General features: G+C 38.0%; 1 protein-coding gene across 19 annotated transcripts in view; it reads left to right on the top strand.

The window, feature by feature from the left end:
• The window catches only part of Dgki (diacylglycerol kinase iota), a 460,530-nt gene that overhangs the window by 339,153 nt on the left and 97,824 nt on the right, over positions 1-23,553 (top strand). For all 19 annotated transcript variants that reach the window (XR_015449207.1, XR_015449206.1, XR_015449210.1 and 16 more), the window contains one exon: positions 13,315-13,415. Coding sequence is in view for 14 of the 19 variants with exons in the window: in XM_087206300.1 (XP_087062426.1) it covers positions 13,315-13,415 (101 nt within the window). In the remaining 5 variants the exon portion in view is untranslated. The remainder of the gene's footprint in view (positions 1-13,314; positions 13,416-23,553) is intronic.

The raw sequence follows: 23,553 nt of genomic DNA, 5'->3' as shown, positions 1-23,553 counted from the left end.
ATGAACTGCGAGGTGCATTTCATTTGTGGGAGAGTTTCAATTTAATTATACTGACTCATGAGTTCTCCTGGTCTGTCATAACACCTAGAGACACATGAAATGAAAAGAGAGTACATTTCAGAAGGCATAAAAAGAAAAGACTTGTTGATGCTACATTTGATTAATCCCTAGAACTCATCAAATTTTATATCAGAAAGTGAAATTCTAAAAATGAATTCAGCAAATTCTATTTGACTAAAATAGAAATGCTGTTGAGAGAATTACAAATAGAATACAAAGGCCAAGTCTTTATGTTAGGGAGTGCTGTGGTTTTGCTTACTTGTTAAAAATTCACCACTTAGACTTCACTGCTCTCAAGAGATGGTTTATATCCTCTAATTGGAACTTAAATATATCTTTTGTCTTAATGGTACTTTATGGTTCAGGTAAAGTAGATCAGTTATATATGCTTCCTTCAGGAAAGGGCCTTCTCTTATGAATACATTAGATTCCTGACCTTGATGGAGATTTGATCTACTTTAATGTGGCAAGTGAAAGAAATGAGACAGATATAAGTGCCCCAATGATCCTCACTCTTTATTGTGACCTTACCAGTAAAATCCTTCTTTTTCCCCCTTTCATTCTTTTCTTTTTAATATTGGTGGCACCAAAATAATCTAACTAGTTATTTCGCATTTGTTTCTTCTTCATCATCCCAATAACTTATTATCAGCCCCTAAAGTATATGCTAAGGAACTTGTTTTCCTCACATTTACTATCGCATTTTGCAGAAAGTATGCTTGTTAATTAGTGGCTGTATTTGTAAAATCACTGTGTGATTTTTAGAAGTTCTGTTGTAGAAATGTATCTTTATTCTGTTCACTTTTACATGGAAAAGAAGAATGGTTCCAAAAACCAAGTTTATAAATGATCAGGAATCAGAGAGGGTGATGAGATCCTTCCACCCAGGTGCCTCATTTGGCTAAGTCAGGAAGGACAGCCAGGTCGTTCGTTCTTCCTGGATTTCTGCTGTGGAAACATGGGCTGTTGGGAACACGCCTGTGCTGCTCATGGGTACTTGGATTCGTCCAGCTGTACAGTGAATAGCGTCCTGAGTCCAGTTGTCTCTCCAGACTCAGTGCAGCTCATTTCTGTGTATTCAGGACCTTGGCAAAGCAGTTGTCAACTTGGAGAAAAGAAATGAGTCTAAACAAACAAAGTGAAACATTATCATCTAGCTAAGAAAAAGCAATTTTGCAAATATTCTTTTTCTAATATCCAGATTTTAGGAAAGCATATGAATACTTCTATAAAATATTTTATGTATAAAATTAAAACCATTTAAGGAAATACTTCATACATAATTCTATTTATTGTCAGCTCTGTACTTATTTTTTGACTAAAGAGAAGAAAACATGGAATCTTCTGACTGAGTCTGCTTCCTAGGCATACAGATCTACTTCCTCACTATGTGCAGAGTAGCTGTGCAGTAGGAAGACATATTACTACTCATGCACTCCATCCATCCTTTTCCAACCTAATTAGATTATATTACTTCCTACCTTTGAGATAGTTGTATTAATCCAGTTTTCATTACCACAGCAAACTTCTAGCGTCAAGCTAACTTTATAAAGAAAACAGGTTTATTTAGCTCAGAGTTTTGGAAAATGCAAGTAGCAAGGCATAGGCTTTGGCAAGCCTCCCCACCCCTGTCTGCATGACCTCATGGCACATAGCAGGGTGGGAGTGTGTGAGGGCGTGACAGTTCTCATCGCCACACAGGAAGCTGAGGTGACTGGGGTCCTGAGTCCCTTCTAAGAGCAGCACCTCTGTAGACCTAAGGACCTCCCACTAAGCCTCACATCATAATAGTCCCAGTGCCCAATACAGCCATGCTGAGGACAAAACTGATACATAAACCTTCAGGGTGCCAACAACTTGTACAACACAGCAATAACCTTTGTCTTAGTCACTGCCTAACCTCTGAGATACAACACCCAGCACCTGTAACTTAAAGAAGGAGAGGTTTATTTTGGTTCACAGTTTCAGTTCACGGAGGGCTGGTTCCAATGCAGAGCCCATGTCAGAGGGTCCGGGTGGAGGAAAACGGGCTCACCTCATGGTGACCAGGAAGCAGAGAAAGAAGCAGGGAACTGGGAAAGGAGATAGAACCCTCAGGCCACCCCCTGCCTCGCTGAGATGCCTCTATCCAGGCCCCATCTCCTAACAGCAAGTCAGCAACTGAGCTCCCATAGCTCACCTTCCAAAGACACCACCTGTGAGCACACCAGGCTTAGGGGACATCTAGATTTAAACCATAACAAGCACATATGTATTTCTACTCCATTATTGCTTCATGTATTTTGGCTATTGGTTTGTTTATTTTCACTTAAAATAAGTCTAAATTTTTCATTTTTTTCTGTTCTTTTGTATATGAAATAATTACTGCAATTTAAAAATTACTTTTTGTGTCTTTTTTTTTTCTCCTTGGTAAAAATATTGTTTCAGTGTGACACATGGCCAGACTCTCGGATACCACCACTCAAAGTGCTTTCAGGTATTAAGGTGAATGTGTGCATCAGTAGCTCTCAGTTTATTCCAGTGTTCTTCTCGAGATATACGAAAGACTTAAGTTTTCTGTAAAATGACATTTTAAACTATAAAAATCATAGACATCATGTAACAGTGAGCTCTGCATACCCATGTTTTTTTTGCAACACAGTTCATAATAGCTAAATCTTGACATAGCCTATATGTCCATTAACAGATGAACAGATAAAGAAAATGTCACATTTATACACAATGGAGTACTACTTTGTCATAAAGAAAGACAAACTTGAGTCATTTGTAGGAAAACGGATGAACCATGAGACCATAATGTTAAGCAAAAGAAACCAGACAACACACTTAATATTGCATATTTTCTCTTATATGAGAAACCTAAAGTATACACAAAAAGCAGGATGAAAGATTGATAATAGGAAATAGAGAGGTAGATCTTTCTCAAAACGGAAGAGGATCAACAGATGGAGGAAAAGAGAGCAGGAGGAGAGGGAAAGGGGATGACAAGGGAGTTAAGATGTGTTATATACTTGCACCAACTCCGCACAAGGAATGTGAACATTATGTACTACACAAATATACTAATAGAAAAATGAAAAAAAAAATCATAGTCCTTCCTCCATACTCCTTTCTAGTAATGAAAGTCAATTTTTCAGTTGCAAATAAGAACAAGATAATAAAACAGTTTATGATTATTGTCCCAAGTGAAGATTTTCAGCACTTTAAATAGCAAATAAGTCTCTTTGATAAATAGAAATTGAAACCCAAAGCAGAAAAATGTCCTTCTGAACATGTGAGATCTAAAAACCACTTTTATGGCTTCAGAGTCACATTGTCCTAGTATGTCTCAGGGGCCCAAGCTGCAACACCATTGGAGATAGTGCTTTCTGCAATCAGAGCAGCAGAAGAATTCCTCAGGCCACTGCAGGCTGGGGTCTAAAAGCACCTTGTATTGGGATTTCATGATAGACACTTTAGTTATTTTTAATAATGAGGAAACTTCATGCCATATATTTATTCCTAAGTGTGCAAGTGATTTTGTCCTGATGTGGTAATAGACATAGCTGGAATGGTGTCCATTTCAACTACTTTTAACTGCTCTTTATTGCCACAATTTGGATTTGCGGAATTCTACTATATAATCCTCTAATTTCTATCTGTCCTCATTTTCTGTGTATTTGCTTCTTCTTTGCCTTTCATCATGATATTTGACCAATTTTTATGCTCTTTAATCAAGAAAGAGTATAAAATGCATGCAAATGGGAACTTAAAGACTTTTTTAAAAGTTTGTCCTTTCTGGGTGCTAACTCAAAAGACAGAAGGGGCAGGACACTCCATTTTTGTGTGACTGATAATTGGACGTGGTGACACACTCCTGTAATCCCAGCACTCTGGGAGGCTGGGGCAGGAGGATCACAAGATTGAGCCTAGCCTGAGCAGTTTAGCAACTTATTGAGACCCTGTTTGAAAATAAAGATGAAAAGATAAAATAAAGATAAAAATAAAGATAAAATAAAAGTAAAGATACATTAGATGTAGCGCAGTGTGAAGGTCCTGCATTCAATCTGTAGTAAATGCAGATATTATCTAATCACAGGTAGAAATTCTCCATTTGTGTGAAACAGGAAAGATAAGAATCAACTCCATCTGTGAAAGTAGCACAACAACAATATGACACATGAGCATTATCATTATTTCTTGGTTTTAGCATTAGAATCAAGTTTTCCTATGACCCAAATTCTGTTGGGTGGTCCTCATTCTGGACATGGGTGTACCTTATATGTCACATATGAGTAGTTCTGTTGAGGAATGGAGTTATTTGTCAAGAACTTTAATTTTCCACTGCAGTATTAGGAAGTCCTTATGGTGAATAGTTCATTAACATATTGAAAGCTTTGTATATAAAATACCTTGTGGTAGATGCAGACATAGGTATAGTTGGACATCTGTCCTCAAAGAGTCCATGATTTCTTTGGGGGATCATCTTGTCATGATCACATTTACATGGCAAACAGTGTGCAGTGTGACTGGATGTAGGCAGCTATAGTCCGGGTGTTGGATTAAAGTCACTTGGTCTTTGGAAGAATTAGAAAGGGAGCCCAAACACTCAAAAGATATTTAGAGGAGGGTGAAGTGCAGAGGGAAGTAAGGAGCTACTGGAACCCTAGCTGGGAAACAAGTGTTTTGAACAGAAATCTGTGAGGAAAGAGTTTCAGGGAGCAGAGAGTTAACCATACTGTGTGCTGTTGCTTCTGCTGCTTTAGGGAATTAAAGTGAGAACTGAGGAGTGATCTGAATATGTACGAGTAAAGAAAAGGAAGAAGTGAAGATATGGTGTCATCCTATGGAGAGGAAACTGAAATTTTAGTCTGTGGCAATCAGTTGTTCAGTGGTTTAAAAATAAATCTGACTCTTGAAGCCAGTAGCTTTGGCACATGCCTGTGTGGGGGTGGCTCTACATAAATGTATCAGAATTGCCTGAATCAGTAACAGCAGTGACATTCACTGCTGTGGAAAACAGCTGGTCAAGAGGATTTGAAATACTGATCTTGGTTGTTGTCTCACTGCTCATCCTTCAGAGTAGGAATGATGAAACCTGTCTATGTATTGAGCTACTCTGAGATGCCACTGAGGCTAGCCACTGCTTGGCCCGGCCTTGGCTTCCCCTTTAAATGTCAGGAACTTGATGCTGAGCAGAAAAGACAGTCTGTAATAACCATGCAGTAATTTCACTGTACAGCATATTCACTTATCACACATTTCAAAAGCATAGAAATTTACTAAAACTTTCCATGGAAGCATGAAATTGTTAAATACAATATATATTTGAAGATCTCCTGAAAATGTAGAGTAAATTTCATTCCTGCTAGTGTCATTTAAGTTCCTTCACATTTGGTAATTATGCTCTATGTCTAACCCTTTAGCCATTAAGTCAGCAAATATTAATTTGACTTGTGTCTGGCTTTTGTACTTAAAGTTTATACTTTTTTGCTATTATTCCGTGTGCCTCATTATTAAAACCCAATACCTGCCAAAATGGTGATAGAAGGCCAATAATAGAAACTATGGAAAGGGAGATTTAGACTCTGGTGAGAATCTTTAAATACTGGTGAAGTCTGAACAAAAACTAGGCTACCTCCATCTTGTGTTTTACTGGTAGATGAGGGTCAGGCAGAGACTGTGTAGTCATTTGAAGATCCAATCATAGAAAATATAGAACAAAATTGAATAGCAGATACTGAATTACATAGAAGTAAGATCCCTCACAACCTCATAATGCTCCCATGATATTACAAGAAAATTTCGAGGAATAGCTGTCTGAAATAATTTTTAAGCCATAGTATAGCATGGTGTCCATCTCACAAACACTAGTCTTAGACACTTAGAACTTCCTCAATTTGTATTAAAAAATTAATGACCTTTAATGATTTTTCCAGGAAAACATGGGCAGTGAGACCACCTGACTAGGTACTGCTTAATGTGATTTTGGTTTACTCTTACTGAGATTAAAAAAAACCCAACTCTATACAATTTGTTTTAGATTCCTGAGGCATTGTTCTCTACTCCAGGTAGAAGACAACTGAGTTATGAGTGTTCTGTCTGAATTTGGCAGGTGTCAAAAACTCATTTTAAATCTCCTTTCTGAAGCCTTCAGTTTGGTTTTATTGTAAAGAGAGCATTTGTACCTGTGTTTTTGTACAGGTTATTGACAGTGGCAGTTAAAAATACGTTGCAGGGTAAATTTAAGCCATTTCAAGAAGTCATTGAAGAAAGCTATTGATTGTACTTCTACTTAAATAAGAACCAGCTTGGTAGCTGAATTATAGATGTGGTGTAGGTGCTTTGAATTCATTGTTGCCTCCTTGAAAAACATGTAGTCCTGAAGTGGATTCTTACCCTTTTTGGTAAGGGCATCTACTATTTATGTGCTTTTTACTGTCTTTTTTGTGTGGTTTTTACTAGAGATAAAATGTAAGATAGTAAGAAGGTAATCCAGCATGGACAGATACAGAGAAAAGAGAAATTCAACACCAAATCAGACTTTTGTCTGTGGCTCACAGAAAAAAGCCGCTGGAAAGCAGCTCAGTGAAGGACCAAGGCCAAACTATGCCGGAGCTTTAGAGACAGATGCAGTCCTGAGGAATCTGACTCCATGGATCCCATTTCTTCATTTGTTCAGGACCACTGACTGCAAACAACATGGGCCAGGTGCTATTCTGGAGTTGCAAAGAGGAACAGATAGACTTTCTTGCTGCAATTCACACTTAGCAATCACTATTTCAGTGACAGTCCATTCACAACATAGAGATCAGTTCAAATGAATTCTCCTAAACGTTAGAAAGATATCTTACTATTTCTAGATTATTTTCAAGTAGAACCACATTTGCATTATGTAAGGAATTGCTGGCAGTTTCTTATTGGTATTAAATCAGTCTTAAAGATGAAAAGGCATAGGCATTTCTGCCTTGCAAAAGAAAACCAACTCTATTTATATAAGTAACAAATGCCTAGTTCAATAGTAGTTCTTCATAAAATTCAAGACATCTACATAATGAGTATTATGAGGGGGCATGTCTTACATACACTGAACCATCGCAAATACGTGAATGAAAATAGGATATTCACAAGGTATGAAAGGCAGATAACTTTAAGAGTTTTCACCCTAACGTGAATTAGGGTTTATATTCTTAATATCCTTAAGTAAAATATCTCACTGATATTCACAATCTCCAATTGCATTCTTATTCAACAGATAAGGTGGCTACATTACTCTGAATCTTGTCTTCTTACCCATTTCAACAGTCTCAACATTTAAAGGTTTAACATGTAGTAATCAGAGTTGCAACTCTGGCTCCAGGTGTGGTGTTATTATCTAGGACCAAATTTTTTTTAAAAGGCTGTGTATGTAGGCCAGTGGTAGAACACTTGCCCAATGTGATTGAGACCCTGAGTTTGATCCCTGGCATTGCATGACCAATAAATACACAAAAAATAAAGTGAAATGAATTGTAGAAGTATTAGTGTTAATAATAGCAGCACAATATATTCTTTTTTGTTGTTGTTGTTAAATTCTTTTATTGGTACATTGTAGGTATACAACACAATTACATTTCTCATTGGGAATTGTACCTTTACATAATGCATCTTGGTTCTTATTTTTTCCCCATTCCTAGCCCTCCCTTCACCCCCTCCACCCTTCCCTATTTACAAAGACTTTATTTCCATTTTTTCCATTTCTCATCATTTTTTCCTTTCCCTTCTTTCCTTTTCCCTGCCCCTCCCACTACCCCTACCCCTTTGGACCTTCTCTTCCTATTTTGCATTATCGATTATTCATTCTAATCCTTGGTACATTTTAGGTATACAATATAATGACATTCATCATTGGAAATTTGCACCTTTCCATAATCTCTCTTGGTTCTTATTTTTCACTCTTGCCCAGCCCTCCCTTTAACCCCTCCATTCCTCCCTATATGCAGAGATTTTGTTCCTATTTTTCCATTTTCTCATATTAATCCCATTCCCTTCTATCCTTTCCCCTATCCCTCCCACTTCCTTCCTCTTTGCCCCATTTTAGTCCTTAGCACAATATATTCTTGAAGGCTTACTATTTACTGATAATGTGTTGCCTTATGTGCATTTTCTGACTCAGTGCTATGTTCCATTTTCAGATCACAAAGTGGCTTAAAAAGGTGACTTTAGTTTTCTAAATTTCAAATGTAAATTAAATGGTAGAGTATAGATTGGAACTAAGATCCTTCTGACTATATTTTTCTTCCTCAATGTGCTGTATTGCCTTGATATTAAAGGGTGCCATTCCCATGTGATTCATATTTTTAGTGACAAGAAGTAGCCATATGGTATCAGTATTATGAAAGTGACCCCAGGGAACCAAAGCACCTACCTCCTGTGCTCCAGCCATGGGGAGATTAGACCTGGACAGGACGTTGGTTAAGAGGATGCTTCTGCCAAGCTGAATGAAACTGTGCTTCTTCAGACATCAAAGATGCAGAGTTTTGAGAGTACAGGGAGGAATTTGATTCTGATGGATTGAATTCTACACAGGAACAATGAGTAACATCTTTGGAAGAGCAAAGAGTAGCAAGAATCAGGTGTAAATTAAATGCCAGTGAGTGTTCAGGGAGTTTTTGCAGTGGGATGGCCCTCCACTTCTCTTCCAGCATCTCAGGGTAACAGGGGTGTGTGATGCAGGTAATGAAAGCTGTGGTCTAGAGGTAGCTGGAAGCCCACGTGAGAGATATGATGAGAGGATGTTATTAAGGCTGTTAAGAAAGTTATTATGAGGAACATTTGAGTATGAAATCCAGAACTGTGAACTTCCTTTATGCATAAGGAGCTCAGTGTTGATGTTGCAGAGAAAATTAGTGAGTTCACAGATTGCTGAATCCCTTGTAGGAAACTTGAGTGGTTCCAGGAAAGTCAGGATTAGAGCCTTTGATATGGTGCCTGAATCAGTGTGCTAGTAACTTGTGGTACATGTTGGAAGGAGGCATATTATTTTTACCCAAGTTGTTATTCTCTTCTATGCTCTACTAACTTCCCTGGAAAAATGTAATTTTAGAAAACTAATGGTAGTGCTATTTCCCAGACTCCAAAGAAAAGCTTTGTCATCCTCTACCTTCAGTCAGCCATTAATGGGACACTAATATATTTTGACATAAGGGGACAAAATTGAATTCCTTGGCCTTCATTTAGCCTCTATGCACTTTTTCTGCCCTGTGTTCTAGCTGTCTGTGTTCTTGTTGTTAGTTGGCTGTGTAAAATACCAGATGGGAGAAGATCCGGGAGTGTGAAACATCATGACACTAGCCAAACTAGACAATTTTCCCCCAAAACCCTTGTCAGAAATGCCTATGGAAATTTTCATATGTGCTCTCAACTTCTTCTAATATTTGGCAACAGCAGATGCTAGTGTTACGCAGAGTATTATCCAAGAGAAAAATTTCAGAACACTTATTGTAATGATACTAGATAATATCTACTGAGCACTTAGTAATGTACCAGGCTCATTTTTAAAGCACCTGATATGTACAGATTAATTTAATACTTATCCCTGTGAAGTAGATATGTACTATTATCATTTGTATTTTATTTATGAGGAAACTACCACACAGAATTTTCTGATTAACAAGTAGTTGGAAGAATTTTACTTCAAATCCATTCAATCTGTTTGGAGCCTGGTCTCTTAACCACTTTGGTGTGTTCCTTCCTATACTTACTGTTTACCCCAGAGTCAAAAATGATTCACAGGGGATATCCACCATGGATTTCATGGTCTGACACCCTAAAATTTGGTGGAGAATCTCACCTAGGGAAGAGTTTGATAGGAAGCAAAACACTCAGAATTTGAGTCGGGAGACTGGATTTAAGAAAACTGCTGCTGTTGGGAAAGCTGGATATGTTGTAGATTGAGAGAAGAGGGAACAGAAAGCAGGAAGGTGTTGAGTGGTGATTAGTTAAGAGTATTTCTTTTCTCTTGCCTAGCTGGTCATTCTGGAGATGAAATGAATTAATATGCGAATTAATTTTGGCTCTAAACAATTCTGTTCAAATGATAACTCCCATTACATGTCCATAGTGTGTGCCCAACAGTCAGGGAGATTGGTGGGAAGCCAGTGGTTGAGGAGGCAGCATTGTATGGGCTGGAATCTGGGGGATAGATGAAAACATGGCAGAGAGAAGTGTTTGGACAGGAGGAGCTACTGATGGATTTTGAGAAAGGTGGTTCACATGGGTTGGTTCAAATTCAACAAAGATGTGGAGGTAGAGAGCAGGGACTGGTCATTGGTCCTTTCTTGAATGCTGTTTTCCACTGGCAACTGCTGCTGCAGTGTGGTCTTAGTCTTGATACTTCCATCCCACAGGGCAACACTAGAGTTACTGTTATCTCTTGTTTAGGTCAAGTTCATTCAATCCCTGAACTCCTCTTTATTCCATTACTGAACAGGAAAGCCCACCACATTGTATGGTTACAGTTTCTCTCTTACCTGTCATGTTTGTAGAAAAATATTTGGTAGTTAATCTTGTAGATAATTTAGATGGACTTGGAAATTAAAAGATCAGACTCCCTTAATTTTTAGATAAGTACTTGGTATGAACATTGTATGGTCACTCTGTTAATAGTCTACATTCTTTTCTATCTATTTACCTGTATTTAATATCTAGCACTCTTTGCAATAATTCTTAGTTTTACCCTTATCTGGGCTTATCATTTATTTATAGATTAACATGCTTTTAAAATACTGCAACTAGGTTATTTATCTACAAATGAAGATGTTCAATTTTGTAATCCTACTGTGTAGAGATAACCACTTATTGAACATTTCTCCATACTCTCTTTTTGAATACATAAACTCCTAAATTCCACAATTTACATGAAGGAACTTATGATGTATATAATTTTCCATGAACCTTTTTTTCACTTTGTTGTTGTTGCCAGACTTCCCTCTAAGTATATATAGATCTACCCATTCTTTAATATCTACCACCTGTTCTTTTATTAGAATATAACACAGTTTACTTAACTAGCTCCTTGCCTATTGTTTATTGGTAAAGAGTCATAGCTCTACATAGAGATCATCTGATTGTGCTAATCCTGATTTTATGACTTTGTCATCATATCCATAGAGTTCTTGGTATTTATCCATTGAGAAGGGTGGTTGAGTCTATTTTAGAAGAATTGCATAAAAGAAAGGACATGAAACTGATGGCTGAGGAGAACAAAGCTTTGCTCCTAGTTTTGCCACTTAGTAGCTATGTGACCTTAAAATTACTTTACCTTTCTGAGCCTCACTTGACTTACATGTAAAATGATGTTGTGGATATGCATATTTAAGATCTTATGCATACTTAAGATACTTAAGATCTGTTCTAGTAATCTGGAAAAAAGATTATTATGTTCAACTTGATCTCTGACCACCACTTAAATGCTCATATCAGCTTTATTCCACATTGCCTCTTTGGTGTCCAGCACAATGGTGGTACAAACTAGACACCTAGCACACACACTCTGAAGAATGGAGCAGTACAGCTACTGAGTCTGTCTCCTCAGCTTTCCCCATGGAAACCATCTTCGTGGTTCCTACATTAGCTTTGTTTTTATCCAGTGACCCTCAGACATTTTCACGTGTCCACTACCTTTCTTTAGAATCTGTGCATTTCTACGTACACTTTTTTTTTTTTTTCGTACTAGGGATTGAACTCGGGTCCTTGCACTTGCAAGGCAAGCAGCTGAACCACTGAGCTAAATCCTTGGCCCCTTTCTATGTACATTTTCTTTTTCTTTTTTTTTTTTTTTATTTTTTGGTACCGGGGATGGAACTCGGGTCCTTGCTCTTGTGCAGCAGGTGGCGAAACCACTGAGCTAAATCCCCAGCCCTCTATGTACATTTTAAAACAGCTTGTGTATGTGTGTGTGTGTGTGTGTGTGTGTGTGTGTGTGTGTGTGTTTGAGGTGGCAGAGAGAAGTGACCTGGGTTATTTTTAAAGTATTATTTCTTCCTTCCATTCATTCTTTTCTTTTTTCTCCTTCCTTTCCTTCTTTCCATCTTTCCTCTCCTCTCTGCTTTTCTTTTCTCCTTTCCTCCTCTTCTTTCATTTCCTTTTCTCCCTTTATAGAAATGGAGAGTAATGGTATTCTTTCTGTTTTAGTAAATGGTGACTTTTATCCCCATTCTATATAGAATGAGCAGTAATCCCCTGTTTGAGAAACTTATCTCAATGAGTCAAACTTTGGTATAAGTTGGTATTCATGGATAAGTGGCCATTGTGCTGCAGCACTGTGTTAAAAAATGTGCTGTTCCAGAGTGGAAGTGATGAAAATTAACTTTTCCAAGTTATTTTACTCAACTTATATCCAAGATCTAATTACTTTGAAGATGTAACATAAGGAAAATCCAAGAAACCTAGTGTGGACATTCTGAGTGTGAGCAGAGTGCTTCAGAAAATATGGCACTACTGCCTTTGTTTAGTATGTGTCCTGAACCAGTTTGGATTCAATTATTTCATAATGAGTTATATACTTTATTCTCTTCCTAATGAAAATATTCTGTACTTATGGAACTTTTTTCTATTTTAGGGGTGCTCAGAGGCATGCTCCCAGGAAGTATTTAATGTATCAGGCTTTGATTGCGAGGTGCTTTCAGAGACTATTCAGTAGAGCTATTTAATCTTAGTCCTGTGCTTTGTGAACACTTATTCTGCACTATTAAATAGTATTTTTTTTTTTTGGTACTGAGGATCGAACTCGGGACCTTGTGCTTGCAAGGCAGGCAGCAGAACCACTGAGCTAAATCCCCGGCCCTGCACTATTAAATAGTGTTCTTCTGTCTCTTTGGGGGGGTCAGGTCATAGTAGAACAGGTTTGACTCTTATAGGCCTCTTTGCCTATAGCTCTTTATAGCTCCATTCTGCTTGCTGTTTCAGTTTAGCTGTATCTAGTAATGTAATAAAGCACATAATCTTGCTAAGAATTTTAATAAATTAATAGCAAATATTATATAAGAGTGGTTTTAAAAGTCTTTATGCATATTTATGCATTTTAGTTCTTACCTAAATTCCAGAGGCATTCATTTTCTGGAGAAGTTTCCTCCAGATAATTGCTGTATTCTGGTATACAACCCACAATTCTAGTTTGAAGGTGAATTCCTTCTCTTAAGCCAGAAGAGACGGCCTTGCCCCTCCTCCCTCCAGGTGCATGACCCTCAGTACTACTCTCTCATTTGTATCTGACCACTGGTTCTTGTTTTGCAGTCCCCAGTCTGTCCCAGATCGTCTGAGGATCCGCGTGAACAAAATCAGTTTACAAGACTATGAAGGATTCCACTATGAAAAAGAGAAACTCCGGGAAGCTTGTAAGTTGCAAGTGTCTAATGGATTTCATGTGATTCTCCTGTTTTCAGCTTCTTGATTCACCTTGGTTTCATGTGTAGATTCACTAGCTCTTGTTTCTGAAAATATGGTTGGAGAAGTGAGGAGAAACGTGGTAACGTGAGTGCCTAGTGATAATGTATGGGCTGAGGAAAATATAACTGGAAACAGAAAGCCCCAAAGTCTAATCATTCTGCTGTGGGAGCCCAGTAAGGAGCTCTGGGCTTAGTCACAACTTTAGTCTCAGCTTTGCCTAAAATGAGAAGAGCAAAAAGTTGGTGATACTGCATGGTTTGGTAAGACTCAAAAACTTTTCAGATAACACAAGACTCTTCCTAGAGCCTGCATAATCAAATACTTCCCTCATCCTTTTGTAGGTGCAGCACAGTTATCCATGAAGGCATACCTACCACTTTGATTTCTTATGCTGTTATGCTTATGTGAAAGAAAAGCCCACAGGATATGGGATGTTATGATCATAGAGTGATTCATTCAAAATGAGGGACCACTGTTTCTGAAATTTTAAGTTGAGTCCACATATGAATTACTTCTTATGCTTATATTTTCTGTATATCCCTTTGAACACATAGCTAATTATTAGTTTACTTCATCAGTCAATATTTAGTAGACATTTTAAACATTCTGGTCACCATTTCAAATCCATTTCTAAATCATGATGTATGAAGTTATTGGGTAAAGTAGACCAGAAGGAATTCTAGATGTTAAATTTCTGGGTTCTTCTTAACTGAGAGGGCCAGTAGCTAAGTGCAGTTAAGACCAGAGAAGATAAGGGAGACCAGTGTCCAAGAGGAAAGGCAAGGGTGACACTTGGAAGAAAGGAGTTTTGTATAGAATGAAGATTTGTTAACCAGAGCTCTGACCAGTCTCCAAATGTGGATACAAGTAGAAAAGTAGAAGAGGCAACAGTTAAATTGGCAGGAATAGAGGAGGAGAAATGACCCAGGGAGAGTGACTTCTGGGTTCAAATTCCTGAATCTGTGATCTACAGAGGGCTTTAGTGGATAGAAATCCTGAACTTAGGACAGTCTCAGGAAGGGTGCAGGGAATTCTCAGTCTGGAGTGAGCAAGCATCCTTTTCCGTGGTGGGCCACTTAGAGAGCTTGCTAGAAAGTTCTGTGTGAAATCTTTTCTGTCTCAGTTCTTCACCTGCTTCAGCTTACTGAACCTTTTTGATTGTTTTCTTTAAGCATCAGTGCCTTTGGTTTCTTCTTGGCCTTCACTTCTGTCCTTCAGTCTCATTTCCTTTGGTAGGAAAGTGGGGCTGAAGGAGGCATAATTTGCTCAATCTCTGAATTTCTTCCTTCTGTTAACACCACTGTATTTTCCATGTAAATGAGATAGTGACAGATTAGCGCAAAATCTAATTTGAGTGATGAGTATATATATAATGTATATGTATATATACATAGACGTGTATGTGTACATATATGTATACATATATATAATTGAGATAGAAGTGTAGCTACAGTGTACATTCAATTGACTTTTAGAAGCTATGAATTAGAACAATGTTTTATGTTCTTCATTTCAAATTTCCAAATAAGTAGCGTAAAAATTTTTCAAAATAATAAAAGATAATTGATCTCAAGTCATATTTTGCAGTTTACCATGAACTCTGTAGAAAGTCCGTGGGGTCTGTGGATGCGTTTAAAATTTGGGGCTGAAATGAGAATTGTGGCTTATCTGTGGCTTTCAATGATCTGTTCTATCTTTTCTGTGGCATTCTCTGTGCACCATTGCCAGAGGTAATTGTGATTTGAGCTTTTACAGAAAGATGACATTTCCTGGCAGGTGCTTTGCTTATCATATTTTATATGATAAAACTTCTATGTGGAGAAACTTCTTAAATTGGCCACAAGTATTTGGCATAAACATAGGTCCAACAAATTCAGCAGTGTCTTTGGAGTCCAAAAGAATGAACTCTCAAAAGGGAGAAATAAAGGAGTTATTCTGAAGATCTGAGTTTAAAGAAGACAACATATGAGTTGGAAGAAAGAGTTGCCACCTCAGTCATGACAGTGATGCCTCTAACTTGTAGTTGTTTGGGAAAGTTTGTCCTTTGAAGTTACAGCTTACTCTTACTTTGTTCTTTTCCATGATTCCAACTTGCAACTGACTACAAACTCATGGGAGGGCTCACAGAACTCAAACTGAATACAAAGACAAAAACAAAAGAAGTACAAGTTCATGTGTGATATGTATGCCAAAATAGATGCTATTTCAGAAGCATTAATTGAACTCAATTCTCAGAACACATCCCAGGAGAAGAAAGAGAAGGAGCTCTCTCAATCCATTTATAGCCAACAAACTGTGAACCAGAACAGTAGTGTGTTAATAGGTTTAAAAAATTAGTTTCTTTTCATGATGGCACAAGCAAATGATTTACTCAGGCAGCACGTGGCTGTTTGCTATCAGCATTTAATAGATTCTTGCCCATGTGTCTGGGTCATTGCTCATATTAGATTACAAGCTTGAATGTTTATTGTCTACCAAAGCTCTGCTTCTATCTGTAATGCAAGGCTCCCTGATAATGCAGGATGGCAGCCCCTTTAATTGCTTTGCTAATTTCAGCATGAAGATGACTATTCTATGTCAGATATTTCCCATCTCCCTTCCATTTAGAAAACATTTCCCCCTAAAGTAACAGCAAAGGGAGAATGAGTCCTTGAAAATCTCTCCCCTAACTCTTGTTGGTAGATTTCAGACTTTCTTAAAACATGCTGTCTCTCTCATTGTTGTGTTTTGATCTAAACATATCCCCAAACATGTGTCTGGAAGGTGATTGGATCGGGGGTACAGTACTCATTAGTGGATTAGTCCACTGTTGAGTTCTTAGCTGGCTTGCTGTTATGAAGTGAGGCCTTATTTGATTTGGATTACTTGGGGCAAGACTTATCCCTGGCTCCTTCCTTGTCTCTGCTTTCTGGGAACCATGAGTTGAGCACCCTTTCCTCCGCCATGCTCCTCTGCCATCATGTTTCTGTCTTGGAGACTGCTGACCATGGACTGAAACTGTGAACCAAATAAACTGTGAGCCAAATGTACTGCTTTAAGTTGTGTGTGTCAGGTATTGTGTCTCAGCAATGGGAAATGACTAAGGCACACACTGTTTATGATTTATCAGCCCTCAAGTTAATGGTTACAGTTTGTAATAAAGGAATGTCTATCCAACTAAAGAGAGAATGTGAAGAGAAATGAGCATATTAAAAATATTTTAAACCCAATCTATAATAATGACAGCAGAAAATCACTGCCATCAACTGAATGAGATGTATAAATGGATCATTAATGATGCACGAAGTCATATAGACTGGGCAAAGATAATCTGTTATATTTCTATCTCTGAAAGAAATTCATTGACATGATATATAGTTTTATATCTAGAATAACTTGATATTGGCCAAAACTTAACTCTATCCCTTGCATACTAGTGAAGCTTTACTTTTAATGTAAGCTAACTCTGTATTTTTGAATTGCTATGACAATTCACAAGTGTCTAGGGTCTATAACCTTAACAGCTAAAATCAGTTTTGAGGCAAATAAAAAGTTATAATCTAGTAAGTCTATAAAGATAATGCTCAACAGCACTTTTACACACCTCTCAGTATAATGGATATTATCTGGAGGTGTGAAATATGTAGGGTATACACGCTGAATATATTGGTTGATTCTCATGACATTAGGATTATACTCTAATTAGATACAGCATTCAGGCATTTTCACTAATGGAATTTCCCTGGTAAGTGATTTAGTAAAAAAGTCAGAAAAGTTTTGGTTTGAATATGAGTTGCAATCTTATTAAGTAATTTAATTTCTCTGATGATAGAATCTCTCATCTCTAAATGAGAATATAATTGCAACCTCATAGCGTGCTGAGGGTTAAATGTAATCTTGTGTATGAAACCCCTGGTGCTAAGCCTGGCTCATTGCCACACTCTCGAAAAGTGGCACCTATGATTTTTGTGGCTGCAGCCATTAAACAGCTCTGCTGTCGCATCTCCTATCAGTGTGCAGGTTCATAGAGCCAGGTCCAGAGCAGGGGCTGACCTCCTTCCAACTGTGCACATCACCACCCTCCAACTCACTTTCTCACTTGCAAAAACAGAATTGAAAGCGCTAATAAACACAGTCGTCCTGCAGCAGGTTGGTTCTAGGACCCCTTGTGGATACCAAAATTTATGGATGGTTGAAGTTTTATATAAAACAGGTTAGTATTTGCCTATAACCTCTGTACATCCATATTCTTTAAATAATCTCTAGATTACTTATGACACATACAAGAATGTAAATATTAGGTAGATAATTGCTGTACTATATTTTTAGGGAGTAATGACAAGAGAAAAGTGTACCTTTCACATTTTTTTGAATCTGGAATTATAGTATCGTAGAAAGATTATGGGACGAAATGTAATGAATGTGCTTTTATTATGTCTACTAGTATAAAAGACTGCTGTGATGACAAGATACTTACATGTATGACTCATATACACTTGTCCCCATATTTGATGAACTGGACAGATATTTACAATTTCCTTTTTTGGTACATTCTTCCAAGTGGATCCATTGATACTTATCACTGAGTTTTTTATGTAAACTTTTTATTTTGCAGTAATTTTAGATTTATAAAACTGTTACAAAAATGTTACAGGGATTGGACTTTATATTACTGTGGTACAGTTGTCAAGGAAACATATTGCTACATTACTATAAACTGTTGGACTTTCTACTCCACCATACAGCCTCGCACACCCTATTCCATTAAGTTGGCCTGTCTCTCCCCTGTCTCCTATGGTCTCTGACAGTGGATGGTCTTAAGGAGTATTGCACAGCTGTCTGGTAGAATATCATCTAATCTAGCTTTGTTTGTTGTTCTACTCATAATTAGGTTGGTATTGTGTCTGCTTGGAAAGAATATTGCAGAAGTGGACAACACTTCTTGATCCATTATATCAGGACTCACCTGATAATTTATGACATCCCTGGTGATGTTAACCTGATCATTTGGTTAAAATGGTATTTGCCACTATAAAGTTGCTACTTCTTAAGTTAACTATTTTTTAAGTTACTATTTTTCCCTTCCCTACTCAAATTTTTTACAAGTCACTAAGTCAAAACCACTTTTGAAAGGGGAGAAAAGTTAGATGTGGTGGCATGTAATCTCAGCACTCTTGGAGATTGAAGCAGGAAGGTTGCAAGTTCAAGTCCACCCTAGGCAACTCAGTGACTTAGTAAGATCCTGTGTCAAAGAAAAAAAAAAAAAGAAAAGGAAGGGCTGAGGATATAGCTCAGTGTGAGGGCCCTGGGTTCAACTCTAGTACTAAAACAAGCAAGAGAGTGGGAAAAGGTCACTAGAGTTTTCACTGTTCCAAGTTTCCATATTTGACTTCAGTTGTCAATAAATATCCAAAACTGATGGAGCCATTCAATCATCATGTGTTACTAATTTTAACAGCTACACAATTGCATCAGTTAAATGCCAGTTGCTATGCCAGATGCTAGAGATTTGAAAAATGAAATCAGAACACCTTACAGTGAAATCTAATTTATTCAAAGCACATATATCTGTATTTAGTTCTTACTATAAACAAGCGCTCGTTGAAGAAAAAAAAAACACGGAACTGGCTTCTAAATTTCTGGAGCTTTTTTTCTCATGTAAAAAGGACTGTGACAGAGCTACAGAAATATCATGTACTTAATTCCTCAGCAAACATTATTTAAATAATGCAAGGAGGAGATAATACACATACATACATGCACAGTTGCAGGCATGAACGTGGAAAGCCTGTCTGCCTACTAACTAGCTGTGCAAACTTGAGCAGTTCATTTGTCCTCTGGAGGCTTCATTTTCCTTATCTGCTATTGAGTATTTCTTTAAAACATATCATATTATAATAAATATTTAACCTTGTAGAAATTATGTAGGATTTAAATTTTTCCTGACATGTTTTGTTAGAAAAGTTTTCAAAGCTCCAGTACACTCTTAACTAGTGTGAGCATTAAAAAATCATGTAAGTGCATTTTGTTTCAATAGTTTGCTAAAAGAACTGATTGCTTTTCTATCAATTGCTTCATCTGAAATTGAATCTTTCCCTCTCATTTAACAAGTTGACAACAGAGCTGTTTAGTAGAGTTTAGGCCTCCCTTTGAAGGAGGTAAGCTTTCCAATTTGAAATCTGTCTGTGGAGGTAAATGATACCAGTTTGTCCCTTGTATGTCATGTATTTTTTGCCCTTTCCTATGTGTTTGTATTTATTTCTGTTTTTAGAAAATGATATTTAGCCAGAGTTTTATGCTTAGTTTCTTTCATAGTCCTTTCCCGTCTATTATCTCTATCTTTATCATTCTAATATAATGTTAATAGTAATAATAGCCAACACATGTTATGATGTTCCTATGAGCTAGAAAGTTGAATTACTTTTCTATGGGTATAATGTAATTTCATTCTCCCATCATCCCTGTATGTTGTGTAGTATTGCTGTCTGTGTTTCACATATAATGTGACCGAGACACAGAAAATTTAAGAAAAGTTTGAAGAGGCCAACATTCTGAATACTTACTTAATGACTATGCTGTCTGCTTCCTCCAAGTAGTGTTGTTCTCTTGTGTAAAATATATATCATAACATAAATAAAACTTTGTATGTCAATCATTCATTCACAATACCATTCAAATGTTTTTTTACACTTAAACTGACTTTTATCTTATTTTACCAAACTAGTTTGTTGGAAAACTTTCTGTTTTTGAATCTCCCATCCCCAAATAAATCTCCTGTTCATAAATTCAGCATATGTTTATTGGCTGGTTCTCATATTTCCAGTACTATTTTAAGAGATGAGGCTGTGGAAAAAGTGATCAGCCTCCTACATTTTATAGTCCAATAAGAGAAACAGATGATGAATGAATACTGTATTATATTGGGCAATCTTTTATAATAATATAATGTAAAGAAAAACAAAGCAGAAGGACAGAGTATCCTGGTTTTGATAAGGTGAGCAGGGACTGCCTTTCCTAGTAGGAGATATTTAAGCAGAGACTTGAAACCAAAGAACCTAAGTACAGATGGGTTCCCAGGGAAGGAGTAATCCCAGGCAAAGGACATGGAAGGTGCCGCCTCAGTGGTACAAGTATTCATGGTATGTTTAGAGAACAGCAAGGAAGTCCATGGGGCTGGAACCTGGTTAGTTGGGTGGAGAATGATGGAGATAATTTTGAATTTGTAGGAAAGTCTCAACACATGGAAAAGGCTTGAAGGATGTAGAGAAAGTGTGATCAGAGGTGTCCCACCAATTAGGGAAGAATTGGAACACACCTGGATTTATTCTGATAAATCTGGCTGCTGCTGAGTGGAGAACTGTCAGGTTGTAAGAATGGAAACAGGGCAACAGACACAAGGCTGATGAGGTATTTCAGGTGAGAGCTAATAAGAGCAAGAGAATGAAATAAAGTAGTAAAGTTAGAGAGAAGCAGGTGACTTCTGGATACACTCGGGAGCCAGTGCTGGTGGGATGAGATGACAGATTAACTGTACTGAGAATGAAAGCTGCATCAAGGTTGCCTCTGAAGTTCTGGCCTCAGCAACTTGATCAGCAGAAGTAGGGGAGACAAAGAGGATCCAGCAAGGAGATCAAGAAGAGGTATCTGGTGAGCTGGGATGACAGCAAGAGATCTTGTTCCTGAGAAGCCAGGAGAAGAAAACTGTCTCATAGAAAGGAAGAACACAACTGTCAGATGTTCCAGAGAGGCTGAATAATTGCATGCTAAATACTGGTAATTAGACTTGGATGGGAGGATGGTTCTTAGTAACCTCACAAGAGGTCCTGGATTGAAAAAGGTGAAAGTGAATAGAGGTGATTTTAAGTACAAGTGAAAGCAAAGGAAGTAATTCAACATAGTTTGCTCTTTTGAGGTATTTAGCTATAAAAGAAGAGAAAATGGGATAGTAGCTAGAAAAGAAAGTAGTTATGGGAGGGTTTTTTAATGGTTTTCAAACGAGTACAACAGGTAATAATGATGGTGAGACCAATCCACTGGAAAGGAAGAACACGATTCAGGAGAAAGAGGATAGTGGTTGGGGCTGTGCCCTTGGATGGGAGGAGATGGGATGTGTGAGCAGTGGAGGGTATGGGGACAGATGGGGCAGGTGCTCCAAGAGCAGAGAGGAATAGCAGAGGGAGGAGTGCTACTTCTATTTTTTCAGTAAAACAAGAAGTAAGCCTACTGGGTGAAAGTAGGGAAGGGAGGGCATCAGTGTTCAGGAAGAGATGAGAAAGTTTGAAATAGTCCATTTGAAGACAAAATATCTGACACACACAGCTTGAAGTAGGAAGTTTCATTTTGGTTCATGGTTTCAGCTCATGGTATGCTGGCTCTAAGGTAGAAGCATTGCGGTAGAATGGCGTAGTGGAGGAAAACTGCTTATTTCATGGTATCCAGGAAGCACAGTGGGAGGGAAAAAGCCCCAAAAGAGATATACTCTTCAAAGCCGCCATATTCCCAATGACCTACTTCCTCCAACTAAGCCCCGACTCCTAGAAGCTCACTCAGCTATGAGCTCATCAATGGTTATCCATTGATGAAAAGAGGTCTTCAGAATTCCATCACTTCTCTGGGCTCCACCTCCTAGTAGCTCACTCAGTTGTGAACTCATGGATGGGTTATCCATTCATGAATTGAGGTCCTCATGATTCCATCACCTCTCTAGGCCCCACCTTTGAACATGACTGCATAGAGGATCTAGCCTTCAACGCAGGTCTTTGGGAGACACATTAAATTCAATCCACAACCAGCACTTTAGAAATGTATCACCAAATTCATTGGCTTTGCCTAAACATGGAACCTTGCCTGCCATTCCTGGTGGCAGGTCTTGGTTTGTGAATAAACATACTCTCCATCTTTCTGATTTCAAAAAACTCTGATTCCAAGGGAATATTGGCCTCAAAGGTGTTGTTATAAATAAAAATTCCTTTGTTATCTACTTGTGTTTATGATCCAAAGCCTTTCTTTTTCTATAAGAAAGGAAGATATGCTTCCAGAGCCGTGCTGTGTTGTTGTATAAGAAGTTACTAATGCTAAGTCTCAGGGAAGGCAGTGGGCCCAAAATGTGGATAATGATATTTGGTCCTCCACTGTTAAAACGGTCTTTGATAATGAGAGCAGTCAGTCGCAGGTACATCCCTAAATCTCTACTCAAACTGATATTTTTCCATTTTGTTCATTTATCTTATGTAATGTAACAGCCAAGCCTTTTTTTTCCCTCCATCCTAGGCATTGTACCCAATGCTAGACAACACTACCACTGAGCTGCATCACCAGTCTATGTTACTTTATTATCTTTATTTTAATTTTTTTTGGTACCAGGGATTGAACTCAGGACCTTGAGCTTGTGAGGCAGGTGCAATGCGACTGAGCTAAATCCCTGGCTCTGTTATTTTTAATTTTGATACAGGGTCTCACTAAGTCACTTGGCTGCCTAAAGTGGCCTCATACATGCAATCCTCCTGCTTCAGTCACCTCAGTAGCTGAGATTACAGGCATGCACTGCCATGCCAGCTAAGGATGGCCAACTCTTACTGCTTAATACCAACCTATTCCATTTGCTTGTTTTTTGTTTTTTGTTTCTTTGATACCAGGGATCAAACTCAGGTCCTTGTGCTTGCAAGGCAGGTGGCAGAAGCACTGAAGTAAATATCCAGCCATCCATTTGCTTGTTGTCTTGCCAAGATGACAAGTCAGGGATGAAGTTCAGATGCCAGTTAGGTTTCTCTTTGCAAAGCAATCTAAAATTCAAACTATTATTTCTAGCCTAAACCTGTAGTCAGTAGAGGTAACCTCACAGTTTGGTACTCAAGAAAATGGATATTTGTCTGTATTTATCCAATTTATTGGTAATGATATTGAACTGAACAGAATCAAGGCAGAAGCATGAGCTAGTCTGGAAACCAAATATTTGTAGATTAGGAAGAACTCCAGTGCAGTGGGCCGGGTATGTGAGGAAGAGCATGCCCGTTTCATAGTTCACAGTCCTTAGGAGCACCCTTTCTTAGTAGCTCCTGATTTCCCTGAATTTACTGCCGCTCTCCCAGTTCACCAAGAACCAGAATG

Source organism: Heterocephalus glaber, unplaced genomic scaffold (assembly GCF_053883595.1).
Source record: "Heterocephalus glaber isolate CG9 unplaced genomic scaffold, H.glaber_assembly_v1.0 deba00000621, whole genome shotgun sequence".
In the NCBI taxonomy this organism is placed as follows: domain Eukaryota; kingdom Metazoa; phylum Chordata; class Mammalia; order Rodentia; family Bathyergidae; genus Heterocephalus; species Heterocephalus glaber.
This window is presented reverse-complemented; position numbering and strand designations above follow the sequence as displayed.